The 18953-nt window shown below is 49.9% G+C and overlaps 1 protein-coding gene across 2 annotated transcripts in view; it reads left to right on the top strand.

The window, feature by feature from the left end:
- Nucleotides 1-17869, top strand: part of IGSF21 (immunoglobin superfamily member 21) — a 127733-nt gene extending 109864 nt beyond the window's left edge. For both annotated transcript variants that reach the window (XM_053451915.1, XM_053451916.1), the window contains exons 7-10: nt 15848-15933; nt 16227-16419; nt 17157-17195; nt 17613-17869. In XM_053451915.1, the coding sequence (XP_053307890.1) occupies nt 15848-15933; nt 16227-16419; nt 17157-17195; nt 17613-17686 (392 nt within the window). In that variant the 3' untranslated portion in view covers nt 17687-17869. The remainder of the gene's footprint in view (nt 1-15847; nt 15934-16226; nt 16420-17156; nt 17196-17612) is intronic.
- Nucleotides 17870-18953: the final 1084 nt, after the last annotated feature.

Below are 18953 nucleotides of genomic sequence, written 5' to 3'. Positions count from 1 at the left end.
CCCCAATACACAGTAACTTACTCACACCAGCGCGGAGAGCAGCTCTGAGCCGGCTGTAAAAGACGGAATAAAATCGGTGAGGAATCAAATCCCCCCCCCCCCAAATACACAGTAACATACTCACTTTAATTCACACATACTAACATACACAGTAACATACTCACACCAGCGCGGAGAGCAGCTCTGAGCCGGCTGTAAAAGACGGAATAAAAATCGGTGAAGGAATCAATCCCCCCCCCCCAATACACAGTAACATACTCACTTTAATTCACACATACTAACATACACAGTAACATACTCACACCAGCGCGGAGAGCAGCTCTGAGCCGGCTGTAAAAGACGGAATAAAAATCGGTGAAGGAATCAATCCCCCCCCCCCAATACACAGTAACATACTCACTTTAATTCACACATACTAACATACACAGTAACATACTCACACCAGCACAGAGAGCAGCTCTGAGCCGGCTGTAAAAGACGGAATAAAAATCGGTGAAGGAATCAATCCCCCCCCCCCAATACACAGTAACATACTCACTTTAATTCACACATACTAACATACACAGTAACATACTCACACCAGCGCGGAGAGCAGCTCTGAGCCGGCTGTAAAAGACGGGAATAAAAATCGGTGAAGGAATCAATCCCCCCCCCCCCAATACACAGTAACATACTCACTTTAATTCACACATACTAACATACACAGTAACATACTCACACCAGCGCGGAGAGCAGCTCTGAGCCGGCTGTAAAGACGGAATAAAAATCGGTGAAGGAATCAATCCCCCCCCCCCCAATACACAGTAACATACTCACTTTAATTCACACATACTAACATACACAGTAACATACTCACACCAGCGCGGAGAGCAGCTCTGAGCCGGCTGTAAAAGACGGAATAAAAATCGGTGAAGGAATCAATCCCCCCCCCCCAATACACAGTAACATACTCACTTTAATTCACACATACTAACATACACAGTAACATACTCACACCAGCGCGGAGAGCAGCTCTGAGCCGGCTGTAAAAGACGGAATAAAAATCGGTGAAGAATCAATCCCCCCCCCCAATACACAGTAACATACTCACTTTAATTCACACATACTAACATACACAGTAACATACTCACACCCAGCGCGAGAGCAGCTCTGAGCCGGCTGTAAAAGACGGAATAAAAATCGGTGAAGGAATCAATCCCCCCCCCAATACACAGTAACATACTCACTTTAATTCACACATACTAACATACACAGTAACATACTCACACCAGCGCGGAGAGCAGCTCTGAGCCGGCTGTAAAAGACGGAATAAAAATCGGTGAAGGAATCAATCCCCCCCCCCCCAATACACAGTAACATAACTCACACCAGCGCGGAGAGCAGCTCTGAGCCGGCTGTAAAAGACGGAATAAAAATCGGTGAAGGAATCAATCCCCCCCCCCAATACACAGTAACACTACTTAACATACACAGTAACATACTCACACCAGCGCGGACAGCAGCTCTGAGCCGGCTGTAAAAGACGGAATAAAAATCGGTGAAGGAATCAATCCCCCCCCCCCCCAATACACAGTAACATACTCACTTTAATTCACACATACTAACATACACAGTAACATACTCACACCAGCGCGGAGAGCAGCTCTGAGCCGGCTGTAAAAGACGGAATAAAAATCGGTGAAGGAATCAATCCCCCCCCCCCAATACACAGTAACATACTCACTTTAATTCACACATACTAACATACACAGTAACATACTCACACCAGCGCGGAGAGCAGCTCTGAGCCGGCTGTAAAAGACGGAATAAAAATCGGTGAAGGAATCAATCCCCCCCCCCCAATACACAGTAACATACTCACTTTAATTCACACATACTAACATACACAGTAACATACTCACACCAGCGCGGAGAGCAGCTCTGAGCCGGCTGTAAAAGACGGAATAAAAATCGGTGAAGGAATCAATCCCCCCCCCCCCAATACACAGTAACATACTCACTTTAATTCACACATACTAACATACACAGTAACATACTCACACCAGCACAGAGAGCAGCTCTGAGCCGGCTGTAAAAGACGGAATAAAAATCGGTGAAGGAATCAATCCCCCCCCCCCAATACACAGTAACATACTCACTTTAATTCACACATACTAACATACACAGTAACATACTCACCAGCGCGGAGGGCAGCTCTGAGCCGGCTGTAAAAGACGGAATAAAAATCGGTGAAGGAATCAATCCCCCCCCCCCAATACACAGTAACATACTCACTTTTATTCACACATACTAACATACACAGTAACATACTCACACCAGCGCGGAGAGCAGCTCTGAGCCGGCTGTAAAAGACGGAATAAAAATCGGTGAAGGAATCAATCCCCCCCCCCCCAATACACAGTAACATACTCACTTTAATTCACACATACTAACATACACAGTAACATACTCACACCAGCGCGGAGAGCAGCTCTGAGCCGGCTGTAAAAGACGGAATAAAAATCGGTGAAGGAATCAATCCCCCCCCCCCCAATACACAGTAACATACTCACTTTAATTCACACATACTAACATACACAGTAACATACTCACACCAGCGCGGAGAGCAGCTCTGAGCCGGCTGTAAAAGACGGAATAAAAATCGGTGAAGGAATCAATCCCCCCCCCCCCCCAATACACAGTAACATACTCACTTTAATTCACACATACTAACATACACAGTAACATACTCACACCAGCGCGGAGAGCAGCTCTGAGCCGGCTGTAAAAGACGGAATAAAAATCGGTGAAGGAATCAATCCCCCCCCCCCAATACACAGTAACATACTAACATACACAGTAACATACTCACACCAGCGCGGAGAGCAGCTCTGAGCCGGCTGTAAAACACGGAATAAAAATCGGTGAAGGAATCAATCCCCCCCCCCCCCATACACAGTAACATACTCACTTTAATTCACACATACTAACATACACAGTAACATACTCACACCAGCGCGGAGAGCAGCTCTGAGCCGGCTGTAAAAGACGGAATAAAAATCGGTGAAGGAATCAATCCCCCCCCCCAATACACAGTAACATACTCACTTTAATTCACACATACTAACATACACAGTAACATACTCACACCAGCGCGGAGAGCAGCTCTGAGCCGGCTGTAAAAGACGGAATAAAAATCGGTGAAGGAATCAATCCCCCCCCCCCAATACACAGTAACATACTCACTTTAATTCACACATACTAACATACACAGTAACATACTCACACCAGCGCGGAGAGCAGCTCTGAGCCGGCTGTAAAAGACGGAATAAAAATCGGTGAAGGAATCAATCCCCCCCCCCCAATACACAGTAACATACTCACTTTAATTCACACATACTAACATACACAGTAACATACTCACACCAGCGCGGAGAGCAGCTCTGAGCCGGCTGTAAAAGACGGAATAAAAATCGGTGAAGGAATCAATCCCCCCCCCCCCAATACACAGTAACATACTCACTTTAATTCACACATACTAACATACACAGTAACATACTCACACCAGCGCGGAGAGCAGCTCTGAGCCGGCTGTAAAAGACGGAATAAAAATCGGTGAAGGAATCAATCCCCCCCCCCCAATACACAGTAACATACTCACTTTAATTCACACATACTAACATACACAGTAACATACTCACACCAGCGCGGAGAGCAGCTCTGAGCCGGCTGTAAAAGACGGAATAAAAATCGGTGAAGGAATCAATCCCCCCCCCCCCAATACACAGTAACATACTCACTTTAATTCACACATACTAACATACACAGTAACATACTCACACCAGCGCGGAGAGCAGCTCTGAGCCGGCTGTAAAAGACGGAATAAAAATCGGTGAAGGAATCAATCCCCCCCCCCCCAATACACAGTAACATACTCACTTTAATTCACACATACTAACATACACAGTAACATACTCACACCAGCGCGGAGAGCAGCTCTGAGCCGGCTGTAAAAGACGGAATAAAAATCGGTGAAGGAATCAATCCCCCCCCCCCCAATACACAGTAACATACTCACTTTAATTCACACATACTAACATACACAGTAACATACTCACACCAGCGCGGAGAGCAGCTCTGAGCCGGCTGTAAAAGACGGAATAAAAATCGGTGAAGGAATCAATCCCCCCCCAATACACAGTAACATACTCACTTTAATTCACACATACTAACATACACAGTAACATACTCACACCAGCGCGGAGAGCAGCTCTGAGCCGGCTGTAAAAGACGGAATAAAAATCGGTGAAGGAATCAATCCCCCCCCCCAATACACAGTAACATACTCACTTTAATTCACACATACTAACATACACAGTAACATACTCACACCAGCGCGGAGAGCAGCTCTGAGCCGGCTGTAAAAGACGGAATAAAAATCGGTGAAGGAATCAATCCCCCCCCCCAATACACAGTAACATACTCACTTTAATTCACACATACTAACATACACAGTAACATACTCACACCAGCGCGGAGAGCAGCTCTGAGCCGGCTGTAAAAGACGGAATAAAAATCGGTGAAGGAATCAATCCCCCCCCCCCCCCAATACACAGTAACATACTCACTTTAATTCACACATACTAACATACACAGTAACATACTCACACCAGCGCGGAGAGCAGCTCTGAGCCGGCTGTAAAAGACGGAATAAAAATCGGTGAAGGAATCAATCCCCCCCCCCCAATACACAGTAACATACTCACTTTAATTCACACATACTAACATACACAGTAACATACTCACACCAGCGCGGAGAGCAGCTCTGAGCCGGCTGTAAAAGACGGAATAAAAATCGGTGAAGGAATCAATCCCCCCCCCCCCAATACACAGTAACATACTCACTTTTATTCACACATACTAACATACACAGTAACATACTCACACCAGCGCGGAGAGCAGCTCTGAGCCGGCTGTAAAAGACGGAATAAAAATCGGTGAAGGAATCAATCCCCCCCCCCCCAATACACAGTAACATACTCACTTTAATTCACACATACTAACATACACAGTAACATACTCACACCAGCGCGGAGAGCAGCTCTGAGCCGGCTGTAAAAGACGGAATAAAAATCGGTGAAGGAATCAATCCCCCCCCCCCAATACACAGTAACATACTCACTTTAATTCACACATACTAACATACACAGTAACATACTCACACCAGCGCGGAGAGCAGCTCTGAGCCGGCTGTAAAAGACGGAATAAAAATCGGTGAAGGAATCAATCCCCCCCCCCCCAATACACAGTAACATACTCACTTTAATTCACACATACTAACATACACAGTAACATACTCACACCAGCGCGGAGAGCAGCTCTGAGCCGGCTGTAAAAGACGGAATAAAAATCGGTGAAGGAATCAATCCCCCCCCCCCCCAATACACAGTAACATACTCACTTTTATTCACACATACTAACATACACAGTAACATACTCACACCAGCACAGAGAGCAGCTCTGAGCCGGCTGTAAAAGACGGAATAAAAATCGGTGAAGGAATCAATCCCCCCCCCCCCAATACACAGTAACATACTCACTTTAATTCACACATACTAACATACACAGTAACATACTCACACCAGCGCGGAGAGCAGCTCTAAGCCGGCTGTAAAAGACGGAATAAAAATCGGTGAAGGAATCAATCCCCCCCCCCCCAATACACAGTAACATACTCACTTTAATTCACACATACTAACATACACAGTAACATACTCACACCAGCGCGGAGAGCAGCTCTGAGCCGGCTGTAAAAGACGGAATAAAAATCGGTGAAGGAATCAATCCCCCCCCCCCAATACACAGTAACATACTCACTTTAATTCACACATACTAACATACACAGTAACATACTCACACCAGCGCGGACAGCAGCTCTGAGCCGGCTGTAAAAGACGGAATAAAAATCGGTGAAGGAATCAATCCCCCCCCCCAATACACAGTAACATACTCACTTTAATTCACACATACTAACATACACAGTAACATACTCACACCAGCGCGGAGAGCAGCTCTGAGCCGGCTGTAAAAGACGGAATAAAAATCGGTGAAGGAATCAATCCCCCCCCCCCCCAATACACAGTAACATACTCACTTTAATTCACACATACTAACATACACAGTAACATAGTCACACCAGCGCGGAGAGCAGCTCTGAGCCGGCTGTAAAAGACGGAATAAAAATCGGTGAAGGAATCAATCCCCCCCCCCCCCCAATACACAGTAACATACTCACTTTAATTCACACATACTAACATACACAGTAACATACTCACACCAGCGCGGAGAGCAGCTCTGAGCCGGCTGTAAAAGACGGAATAAAAATCGGTGAAGGAATCAATCCCCCCCCCCAATACACAGTAACATACTAACATACACAGTAACATACTCACACCAGCGCGGAGAGCAGCTCTGAGCCGGCTGTAAAAGACGGAATAAAAATCGGTGAAGGAATCAATCCCCCCCCCCCCAATACACAGTAACATACTCACTTTAATTCACACATACTAACATACACAGTAACATACTCACACCAGCGCGGAGAGCAGCTCTGAGCCGGCTGTAAAAGACGGAATAAAAATCGGTGAAGGAATCAATCCCCCCCCCCCCCAATACACAGTAACATACTCACTTTAATTCACACATACTAACATACACAGTAACATACTCACACCTGCTAACATATTACTTTAATACACATATACTAACATACTTACTTTAATTCACATATACTAACATACACACTAACATACTTACTCCTCCCGACGTGAAGCGGTGTAACGGGGAGTGGTAGTACATCGCCGCTGAGCACGGGGTCCCTGGAGAAATTCTTTGTTCGGTTTGTCGGAAGAAATCCACGAGTAGACTTTTTAAAACTAGTATTTTCATATTATCTTTTTATTGCGTTTTTGGTTATGTTAAGGAACTTCCTCCTCTGAAAGATTAAACCTGACGGGCCGAACCCATCGCGGCTTTTATCACGCATTGCAACGGTTAATTATTTACACCTCCATTTAAATAATTCAGCGCACAAAACTTTCTTAAAGTCAGGCCCAGAAAAAAAAAACAGGAGACCGGAGAATAAAGTAGAGTTTTATATAAATAACTCTTTATGGCCCCGCAGGACGGCCCCCTGCACACCGAGGCGGCTCCTGGGAGGGTTCAGTGAGGCTGCCGGCTCCTCTCTGGCGTTTCTTTGAGGGGAATTTGTTTCCATCTATCAGGATACGTCCGACTCTCTGCAATTTAGGGTCCCCTGAGGGCGTTTGAAGAAGCCGCTCCTGTTAAGCGTCTGGTAAAGAAGACTGATAACCGGAGACGTCTGTAACCGCTTTCTCTTCAGCAAAGTGCTGGGTAGACGCGAGGCGGCGAGAAATCACGGGTCCCTCTCGTTACCGCACAGTAATTAACGAGGGAGCGGCTGCCGCGTGATGAGACCCCGTCAGGAGACACATACTACCAAGCGGGTTATCAGCCCGGAAGAATACGATATATATAACGCTGAATTATACCTTTACTCCCTCGTCCCAGAATGCTTTGCTCCATGGAGGCTCTTCCCGGCTCTTTGCTCGGATCCCTCTGTCGGTGGCTCCGTTTCTAGCTTCTCTTCACGCTGGACGCAGTCTGGCCTTCCTGGGAAATCAATCGAGGCACGCGGTATTTATAAAGCGCGGTGTGATACATCGATCCCCGGCACCTATCAAACCCCACTGAGTGCCGGCAGGAATGGCTGTTGGCGGCTGCCATCATCTTCTCTCCATCCCTACAGAGGTCATGATGAAGCCAGAATCCCGCCAGCGTCTACGGCTGCACTTCCCTCCGCTGTAATCCTATAAAATATATATATATCATTTCCATCCTGCCCGGGGCTTGTAAATCAATTAGGTCTTTGTGTGCGACACCTCGGGCTCCGTGTTATTGGTGGAGTCTTTATAAGTATTGATCGGCAGCAAAGCAGAGGAAAAAACCACAAAGTAACATTTGTCGATCGTGTTTCACAAGGGATAAAAACAAATGGTTCACAGAAGAGCTCCTTTATAGAGCAATTTCCATTCCTCCCCGTATTGATGATCTGCTCCGTGTTAGAACATGCCCCACGCTTTAGCTTCAATGGAGCGCCCGTTTCCTTAATGAATGGAGCCGGCGGGTTGTGCCGGCGGGCGGCTGGCTTCCATCTTCATTGCTCGGGTTATAAATCGCCCTCCCAGGTCGGGGTTACTTCACTCAACAGCAAAACCTTGCTGATATTTCTCATCTTTGGGGTTCAAGCCCTTCCCTGCATTCTTTACTCCGTCACGCGCGTCTCCACTGTTTTCACCTTCTGTGTCGATGTTACATTCCACGGGGGTTCTATTTACTACGGTTTAACCCATTGTTACTTTCTCTGGTACTGACCCGAACCACCCCTGTACCCGGTAACCGAGCTCCGCGGGCTCTTCCGGCCGCTCAGACCCTGCAGAGTTTGCTTTGAGTTGATGGGAAGCCGTTGGCTTGGGCTGAACTCGGACATCATACGGAGGAACCCGGTGAGGATCCAAAGCGGTTTCTGCTGGAACTCCAGTTTGGGGCAGACGGGGAGCATTCACCCCAAAAACCCAAACGCGCATGTCTGTCCCATGGGGAGCGCTTCCGCGGGAGAATGCGATTGCCGTGACGCAGATGGCACACGGGAATGGATCCGCACCGACGAGTCGTAATGACAGTGCCGGTGGGTTTGGGGATGTTGCCCGTCTTGCTCTGAACATGGAACGTCACAATAACCTCTCTCTCATTGAGCAAAGCCAGCGAAATGATTAAAAAAATATGGATTTTTGGAGTTCTTGACAAGCGATTAGCGTGGAACTCGTTTCTGATTGGTTATTTGTGTATGAGATGTGTCCTGGGAGCCGATTCTACCAGAGCGAGGCACTCATAGATGCAGCGGCAGAAAATGTCATTTCTTTCTTGTTTTTAAGATGCTCTGCTCCCTGAATCAGAATTCTAAATGAACGGAGGGGCCGGCCGCGTAACGAGACGCAGTCCTCCCGAGCCGCGGAAATATATTTACTCTCTCGTTTCCCACGTAGCCGCGATCTATAAATCTGAAAATAGGATTGATTCCTTCACCGATTTTTATTCCGTCTTTTACAGCCGGCTCAGAGCTGCTCTCCGCGCTGGTGTGAGTATGTTACTGTGTATGTTAGTATGTGTGAATTAAAGTGAGTATGTTACTGTGTATTGGGGGGGGGGGGATTGATTCCTTCACCGATTTTTATTCCGTCTTTTACAGCCGGCTCAGAGCTGCTCTCCGCGCAAACTGTCTTCCTCCGGGTGGCCGAGCCGCAATCCGGCAAAACCAGCGGAATTTTAATCTCTTAAGAAAAGTCATTAAAATGCCTGTGGTCGCCGGCTCCTTCCGTGGCCCTGGTCCGGCGTGCGGCTGCCCTCGGGGGCCTTGAGAAGATTAGCGAATATCGTTATCCTGATCGGGCCGGCGATCGACTCTTTAATAAAAGACGCGCAAATTTACGCTTTAAAAGCAAAGGTTTTTTTCTGAGAATCTCGTCTGGACGTCTCGGTGGCACCAGGTAGAACATTCTCTGTCCCTCTGTCCAAACGCGGCCCCTGTGTTACTGCGGCCCCCAGGATGCTTCCCTTTGAACTCGGACTTGAAAGGCGTTGGGAAGTGATGTGATGTTTTTCCGCTTTAATACACAAACATCACAAAGCGCCGCTGCGCGTACAGCGGAGACAAAGGCGGCCGTTCCCCCGAGTGCCGGGAAGACGCTTTGTTCCGGAGAGCGGGGAATGTAAGAAACGCGACCCAGTTATATAAAAGGCCGGTAAATATATATATATATAACACAATCGCCAATATTTTATTCAAAGTGTGAAAACTCCCATGGATTCGGGGCCGGCGCGTTACAGGGGCCGCTGAGTGCGCGTGGAAAGTCCGGAGTCGGCCGCGCAGCATGCCGGTGATTGTCGGGTGCCTGCGCAGGAAGCCCCCCGTTCTCTCACATAAAGGCATTAAGAAGGCTCTTAATTGTGAGGGCCGGACGTCAGCAGCGGGGCCGGCTGGGGGCAGCTTTCTCATCAGCTTCTGCTCAACTTGATGCCGGTGATTGTCCTTTGATGGCAGCCGGGTCCCTAATCACGGCTGCCGCCTGCAAACTGGTCCACAGCTGCGAGGCGAGCGTCAGAGCGTGGCGTCCGTGCGGAGCTCCCGGAGAGAACCCCCCCAACACACGAAGCGCAGGCGGAATTAACCCTATGACAGCCAGACAAATATCCACAGCCTCTGGAGGAAAATCTGTGTTCGGGGTGAACCCCTCCGGTCAGAGCGGGAACTTAGAGCCTCCCTGTAAACGGGATCCAGACATGGAGGCAACGCAGCCGCTTTACCGGCTCATCCTGCAGCAACGTGTTATTCTGTGAACTGGGAACGACGGCTCCTCCGCAGTCTCTCTCTCTCTTCTTGGAGCCGCTGCTCACTCACACTCAACCCCTGGCTCGGCTCAGCTTGTCCGGAGAGGGGTAGCAATAATCTGGTTTATACCCCCTCTGCTCCCTTTGGACGATCATCTCATGCGTGATTCAGTCCTGGTTCCAAGTTAGCGGGACAGACAGAATGCAGCATGTAAGATAGCGGTGACTGAATGCACCTCTGAGGTCTCCAGGACTGTATCCACTACTCTAGAAGAGGCCTGAGCAGAGATCTGTAAAGCGGGAGAACCCCTTCTCTCTCGCCCTCACACACGTGCTCCCGGAGATGATAAACCCTCCATATAAAAACACGCCTGTCTGTAATAATCACACGGCTGCGCTCCGTCATAACCAGACCCTCCAGCCGCTGATTGTGACACGCAGGAACCCAAACCCTTCCTGCGCATGTACAGCCGTGCTGGATATTAGTGATGCCCAGCAGTCGCCTTTTGATTACCCGGCGGGGGGTAAATATTGGGCTACTTTTACTGCAGGATTAGTGTCTGCCGAGCCGTCGCCTCGGGGAAGGCAGCCGTCTGAAGCCAAGAAAACTCTTTAAGAGACTTGAAGACGTAGAATCGCAAGGAGCAGAAATGGGGTGGCTCTCCTCGGCTCGGCTGCGGGATCTCAATACATTTATTCCGTTCTCAGGTCGCGCTACGAAACCAGTCCAACAAAGCTAAGCGGCCATCTCTCCGAGCCGTACTTACCAGCTCTCAAGTAGACCGGATCAGAACCAAGATCCATCCTAATGTCTGCAGCACAGGTGGGATTAACCCGAGCGTAACATTATATATAAGCGAGAACTTCCCTCCCAGCCGGCAAGGGCCCCCGCCGAGACCCCCGCTCATAACACAAGAGCCGGCTTGATAACGAGCTTTAAGATATAAAGAAAGTGGCCACCAGAGCGCACAGGCACTACTCCATCACACCGCAAACCGTAACGCAAAAAGCTGCACGGACTAGGACTCGGCCACCACGGGGTTAAAAGCCGGCCATTTGGCTCATTATGTAAATGTGGCTGGATTCCTGCCACGGCGGCTTTTAACTAACATCATATATCAGGATAATTGGTGTGAGAGGATAGCAATGGCGGATCGCGGCCGGGTGACTCGCGCCGTCCCCACCTTATACGTTACGAGAATTTGTAAGAACGGCCGGCGAGCGGCGCAGGAGTGGGAGGCTCCGGCTCGTAATGAAGTGTTCCTGCTCTGTAATTGAGGGCCCATCATTCAAGGCCTTTGGCTTAATCATTACATGGCAGGTGACAGGCCGGCGATTACGCGCCATGATTTGTGATCTAATGAATCCCGCGGCTCCGTTATGCAGAGTGACGGCAGGAGACGGGATCGTTTTATCGCTCTCCTCCCGGCTCTCTTATAAAACAAAGCGTGCGACGAACATGTAACCAACCCCCCTCCCCCGAGCAGGCGCTCCTCATCATCCTCATCCGCGCAGAACTCACCAAACCGAACTCCAGACACCAGAACCCCGATATACAAACTCTGTAACTCCTCGCGTACTCCGCGACCTTCTCTCCCAAATTCAGAACATTTTCTGGTCCCGGCTGCGTTTTGCGTAATAATAAAAATTAAAGCCCAACGTGCTGCCCGGTGGCCTCTCGTCCAGAATTCTCATAATCCTCTCGGGCTCGGGCTCCATGACTTTAAAACCTCCCGGTAATTCTCCGGCGGCCTGTCTGCTCCGGCGGGTCATTCCATTCACGTATCAAGCAGCATCCTGCACGGCTTCAGGGGATACATTTACAGATCGCACTCAGCTCTCTACCTGTATGTGGGTGCCCCCCCCCATAATGCTCTCTCCCCAGTTGTCTCGTTGGGCCTGATCTTCTAAACTAGTCTTCAGCCGTTATCTGCGCAGGTTTTGGGAATATGATTTACCATATGTTTTCATGCTGTTTATGAAGCTTGGGGGAGCCATTTTCCAGCACTCCATCACTTCCTGCTGTGTCTTTTAGCCGCACAGGAAGTGCTCATAAGAACCAGCGCTCCTGGAAATTGCTTCCCCCAGCTGGTGAAATCCAGCGTAACGTCAAATATCGTAAGGCCTCTCCGATGAACAGATATTTGGAAAGTAAAACTTTGATCCTTTTCCGGCTCCTCAAGCTGATAGGGGCAGCCGTCGGGGGCCAGTTTTGTGCACCCCTTAACTCTTTCCTGTCAGCAGAGGAAGAGGTTCTGTCTAACGCTGAAGTCGGTGTTAGGCAGATTTCTTACCCGATAAAGCTTTGCTCTATAAAACCTTCGCTGTCGGAGCTTTAATGACCTTCATTTCCAATGCGACGTGAGCTCAGACCCCCCCTCCGTGTCACCTTATCGCTGATTTATTGTAAGCGTCACATTTTAGGGCCTCTCGTCTCTAAGCAGCGAATTAATTCTGGTTCCAGCGCTAAGTAAATGCGGAGACGCCGGGCTGCAAATCTCCACCTCGTGCCTGATAGAGATAAATGTCACCGCGGGAGAGAGCGCTCCGTACGGCTGCGGCTTTAAAAGGCATGGAGCTTTCAGAGTGCCGGGTCTCGCCGCTGCGCATGGTGCAAGAGGATATATTGGAGCTCTTCATCACCGCACACAGGCCTGGGAGCATCCGGCACCGCAGCCGATGAACCCCAATACAATTATTTCAGCGACTACCAATTTCAGATGCTGGGAATAGCCCATGACGTGGGAAGCAGCAGAGGATGATGGGGCTTGTAGTCCCACACACAGCCTGCGGTATGTTACATGTTAAGGCCTCTCGGCGCGGGATGTTGCTCCGGCGGCGGCCGTCAGACAGACGCGGTTACAGAACAGCCGCTTCTGTGCAGCTGAATCGATATAAACCTCGTTTCCTTTTGATTAAGGCGGCTGTCACCGGAACGGTCTGCAGAGCGGTTACCCCCAGGACTCGGCGGGACCTGCTTCATGTGATTTGTGGGGGTCCTTCTGCAGGAAAGGCCTAACGCCTGCGCTGATCCGCGCTCAATGTTACAGCAGCCTGATCACCGACACACAGGAGGGACAGGCCACAAACACGTGTGCCTCTCTCCCCTCCCCTGATGCCCCCTCTCTCCCCCTCTTTTCTAGGAGGTCAGAATGTTTGCTGGGTATGAGGGGATCGCAGGGTTCTACAGCCCTAAAAGCCCCGATAATGTGTATAGAAACAGCAGGAAATGGCTTTATAAATAAACGGGGTAAATAAACCCCATTATTCTTCTAATAGCCCCACCCAGTTACACATAACCCTGCCCCAAACATACATCTAACCACACCCCCTGAATGGAAAAGTTATCCCTGTTAGTGGCCAGAAGTCACAGAGTAAAGATTTGGAGTCACTGGTCACACAGAATCTGAAGGAGAGACCTCTGAGGTCTTCAAAGTTTCAGACTCCACATCTTACTCTGCATGCTGGGCAGTAAAAGGTATTGCCCTGCCTTCCCGGGACCGACCCAGCGATATCCAGTGTTTGGGGTTAATCCCCCTGTACATTACGTATGACAAACTCACCACGGTTGGCCGCAATATCGCATGATTATTATTTATATAGCACCACCATATTCCGTAGTGCTGTACAATACTATTTGCCATCTGTATCAGTTTACTGAGTACTTCAATTATTTCTGCTGCCTCTACCCCCACTGGGGGCACTTGGGTGGGTCCGGGGAGTTTATTTAATGGTGTTTATAATTATACGGGTAAAATTGTTAGCGGTGCCCAGAAAAGAGCCTGGGGACGCGGTATGGAGGGGTTAATGGTTTAAAGCATTTCTGCCTAATTTAGAGAAGGGAGGGAATCGGCCCCCAATGGCCCATTACCCAGAGAAGCTCGGCACAAATGTCTCCAGTCTAATAATAAACGTGGATCTCAGGAGCGCCGAGCCCACGCTGACCATAACCGTAATAACGGCTCGCGCTAATTATTATCCGGAAAATTCCGAATGGTGACGGAGGAATCGTTACAGCAGATACTGCACGCTCCTCGCGCTGCTCTTCCTGATGTATCTGGAGCAGGAGCTACCGGGGTCTGGAGTTACCGGGGCTTGGAGTTACCGGGGTTTGGAGTTACCGGGGTCTGGAGTTACCGGGGTTTGGAGTTACCGGGTTTGGTAAATGGGTCTCTCTGGGCCCTTTTAACGAGTCCCGGCGGCTGGCACTCCATGGCTTTTTAATAAGAGATCCCCATCTGGACGCGGTTAGCCAAGGACCCCCACCGCGGTACGAGACTCAGACCCCCCACAGACAGCGTTATATAGACAGGAAGGTGCTGCTCCCTACCCTGTGCCCGATACCCGCTCCCCGTACCCGACACTCCGGCAGCAAAAAGCTTTCCATATGAACCCCGCTGCAGCTTTCAGTCCAAGACCCAAAGACTGAACTTGACTCCAGACTCCGGCGTGCGATCACTCAGAGCAAAGCACATTCACTAATCTGTAAAGTGTTCACAAGTGCCGGTGACTTTAAGTTGCATGCGTTATAGGTGAGGGCATGCGAGGGCATTCAGTGTGAATTCACACACCCTCGCCTATAACGCTCAAACTCAATTATTAAAATAAATGACCCCAATAACCAAGGGGGAAGGGCGACAATTGCCTCCACCCTGTGTGCTGTGGGGCTAGGGGTAATGGAATGACCATCAGCCTCACCTCCTGTTACCTTCTGACTCCAGATAAGTGAAGGATTTAACCGCTGCCATTAAACGCCATGGGAAGTGACAGGGCTCGTTAATCGTCATCCGGTGGAAGAGTTCAGTGTTTGAGGCCCAAGTCGGTTCCGTCCGGAATCTAACACTAGAGGATCAGAGGCTGAGATGGAATGGAGGGAAGTGTTACTTTACTGAGGGGGTGGTAGATACGTGGAACAGCTTCCCGGCAGAGTGCCATATTCTATGTTTCTATTTGAAATGCCGTCTTCAGCACAGAGCCGGCGAGCGGCACAACCTGTGCTTTGTTCTAGAATCCAAAAGGGTAAATTGTAAACAATTATCCGAGATGTAAAACGTCCCCGTAATCCTGCGCGGCGGGGAAAGCGATATCTGACTTTGTTTGCTACTCGCGAAGTGTTTTGCATTTCCCAGCGTGATCCGTAATGAAGTCCCCGAGACGGGAGGAAAGCAGCCGGCCGGACGTGCTAAATAATAAAGAAAAACAGAGGAGTGGAACAAATAGGAAAGATAATAAATAACGCAACGGCCGGCTGTTTTGCACAATTGATTTTTATTGCTCCGAGCCGCCATTGGTCACACATCTCCGCGGACTCGTTTAAATGATGTCTCGCGGTCCTGCGGCGGTCGGGAGAGACGAGCCGTTACCGACTTGGCTAAATGTGCTGTTTTTTCTCTCTCTGCAGCTGCTCCAAGAGGGCCCAAAATTAGCATGACCCCGACGCGTGCGCGGGTCGGAGATACCGTGAGGATCGCCGTGCACGGCTTTCAGGTAACGCAGATAACCTGAGATGTAGAAGGGGGTCTCAGCAGAGGGGGTCTCAGCAGAGGGGGTCTCAGCAGAGCGGGGTCCGGGCAGTATTCTTTGACATTTTGTTGTAATTAGTTATAAAATGATTTGAGGTTTTAAAGCCGCAGGACTTGAATAAATCCTTTACGCCTGTCAGACTCACCGGCTCGCAGTCACCGGCTTGCAGTCACCCGCTGATTACGCGTTTCCCTGGCAGCGATTGTTTCTTGTGGCTTTGTTGTCGCTTTGTTTCATTTCTACTTCTTTTTCTGCAGAATGAGGTTTTCCCGGAGCCCCTCTTCACATGGACGAGGGTGGGCGGAAGGCTGCTGGATGGCAGCTCGGAGCATGACGGGAAAGAGCTGGTTCTGGAGAGAGTGCCGGCAGAATTAAACGGCTCCATGTACCGGTGCACGGCGCAAAACCCGCTCGGCTCTACAGACACGCACACCAGGCTCATAGTGTTTGGTAAGTAGGAGGAAACGGTTTGACCCTTTGGGCGAGCGTGGCGGGGTATTACCCCAAAGCCCCAGGAGCTGCCGTTTGATAAGAGATTGTATTTTAGGCGCATCGGACTCTGCGTCCGTCAGACTGCCGAGGATTATTAGCGCGCTGGATAACGTCTCGCCGTCCTCACATTAAACGCGCGTCTCGAGGCGGAGGGAGCGTAGATTTTGTACATTTTGTGCCAGACGCGGGATTTTACTGCATTTGAAAGGATTTTTTTGTTTTATGAACCTAATTAGGAGAAGGAAATACCGGCGACCGTCAGTAACGCGCCCCGCGCCGCAGAGCTCGATCCCCCCGTCCGTGTAAATCACATTCATAATGAGCACTTTTATTACACGGAGGCCGAGCGCACCGACCGGGCGATATATCTCCTTACGGCTCTTTATCCGGGGGGGGGGGCACACAATACTTCCACAATAGTTCCAGGAGGTTCTAGGCCACAACCCAACCAAACGGGAAACGGGGCAAAAATTCTTCAAACTGGTCCTAAGCACTAAAAACGCTTAACGTGTTTGGCGTGACCGATGTGTTTGGAGCTCCACAGCCATGAAGTGAAATCCCCGGTTACAGAGCCGTTCCTGCCGGGTCCATGCAGTCAGTTTTGGGGTGGAATAACTATCTGTCCCGTGCAGAAACATTCTGTGTGATGAGCGTTCGGTGGGATTCGTTCTAACCCGGCGTCCGTTTCTTTGCAGAAAATCCTAATATTCCGAGGGGAGCCGAGGACTCAAACGGTGAGTGAAACCTGCGGCTTGTCTTACGCCTCACAGTAAATCCTCCAATGAGACTCCAGACGACTCGCAGAGACTCGCATCGCAGAGACTCGCATCGCAGAGACTCGCATCTTTATATGTTTTTTAAAGTCGGGAAGTAAATTAATGACGGTTTCTATTAGCAACAGAAGCAAAAATAGATCAAGCAGCAGCGCGATAAATGATTCCCGGGCTGAGCTGTAGGAGGTGCATGCGCAGGACTCGGCGGGCTCCGGCACAAGGAATGTGTAGTCTGTGTCTCCCCGCCGCGTGTGCTCCGTGTCTCTGTGCCGCGTGTCTCCGCGCCGCGTCTGCTGCGTCTCTGTGCCGCGTGTGCTCCGTGTCTCTGTGCCGCGTGTCTCCGCGCATGACTTCTCTCACACGCTGTCTTTTCCGCAGGCTCCGTCCCCGCCGTTGGTGACTACGGACTGGTTTTGGTTCTCCTCCTGACAGTGATCCTGGAGCTCACGTGAAAACGTACAGACGTGTAAAGAACATCCCGGCGCTTGGCTGACTCTCTAAAGACTTCACGAAATCCCCGTCTCCTCCCGGCACCTTTCTTTTGTTTTCTATTCTAGCTCCAGTCTCGTTATTGGTCGGTTTCTGTCTGTGTTTTGGCTGATAAATTAAACAAGAAAAATCTTTCCTTCTCCGTATTTGTTTTATCTTCGCGGAAAACGCTTTTAGAAATAAATACTCTCCTCTGCGCTATCCTATCACTCCGGGCCGTACGGAACCGCGTCGCTTTCCGGGTACGAGCAGACAGATTCCGCAGGAGCCTCGTTTATTCAGCGCGCTTTCTGCGGCTCGTCGCGTGAAACAAGGATGGCAGAGGAATATTTATTCTTCACAAACTGGTCGTGGATCGGCCCCGCAGGCCCCCCATACTGTCGCGGTACCCGGGCGCCGTATTAGCGCGGGGATGCAGTAACCCACGGATACCCTGCAGGGGCATCTTTTAGAAGCATTCGCTGATAGGCTGCTAAAGTCACCTTAATAACCAATAGGAATCGAGATGAAGTTGAGAGAGAGGTTCATAGGAAGCTGAACCTCGGGTGTTATTATGCAGCTGGGTGGCGGACATTGTCTCTAATAATTCTTAAACGATACAGGAGGAGATGGACCCGTTACCGTGACGACTGCCCGGCAGACCGGATGACGGTCGAACCATCTGGGCCGGGACCCTTCCCGGGCCAAACGCCAAGCGCTTCCTCCGATGTGTAGGACTAAGAAGACTCACTGATGAGCAGGACGTCGCCGGCCGGCAGGAGATCCACGCGGGGGAATTAAGATCCAAAACTAAACGCAGCGACCCGGATGAAGGCGCCCTGGAAATTCAGGCTCCGTAACTGATTAATGCCGGACTGGTCGCTCCCGGATCTTCCTCCGAAGGCCTCGTTACCGGAACGTCTTCTATCTGGATTTCTCTGTTCATCGCTGGTCAGACAGAGAGCTCAAAGAAGCCACGGCCACCACGTGAAGCATCGTCTTATTACCCCCTCCGAGCTTCCAACAACGGGCTTTATTCTTCAATGATTCATCACACTGGTGACGCTTGGCTGCTGAAGGGGCCCCTGGGACTTGGAGACTTCTGTGGCTTTAAATCTGCCCTGACCAGAATAGTCCGGAAGGCACTCATTTGGGGTCCACAGATCCTTGAAGAGCTGAGGAAAGTCTGAGGTCTCAGGAGACTCCGTGAGCTTCACTGAGCGGCGAGACAATCAACAAAGAACTCTCATC

Source organism: Spea bombifrons, chromosome 12 (assembly GCF_027358695.1).
Source record: "Spea bombifrons isolate aSpeBom1 chromosome 12, aSpeBom1.2.pri, whole genome shotgun sequence".
Taxonomy (NCBI): Eukaryota; Metazoa; Chordata; class Amphibia; order Anura; family Pelobatidae; genus Spea; species Spea bombifrons.
The sequence above is the reverse complement of the archived record's forward strand: the minus strand, read 5'-3'. Positions and strand labels throughout refer to the sequence as shown.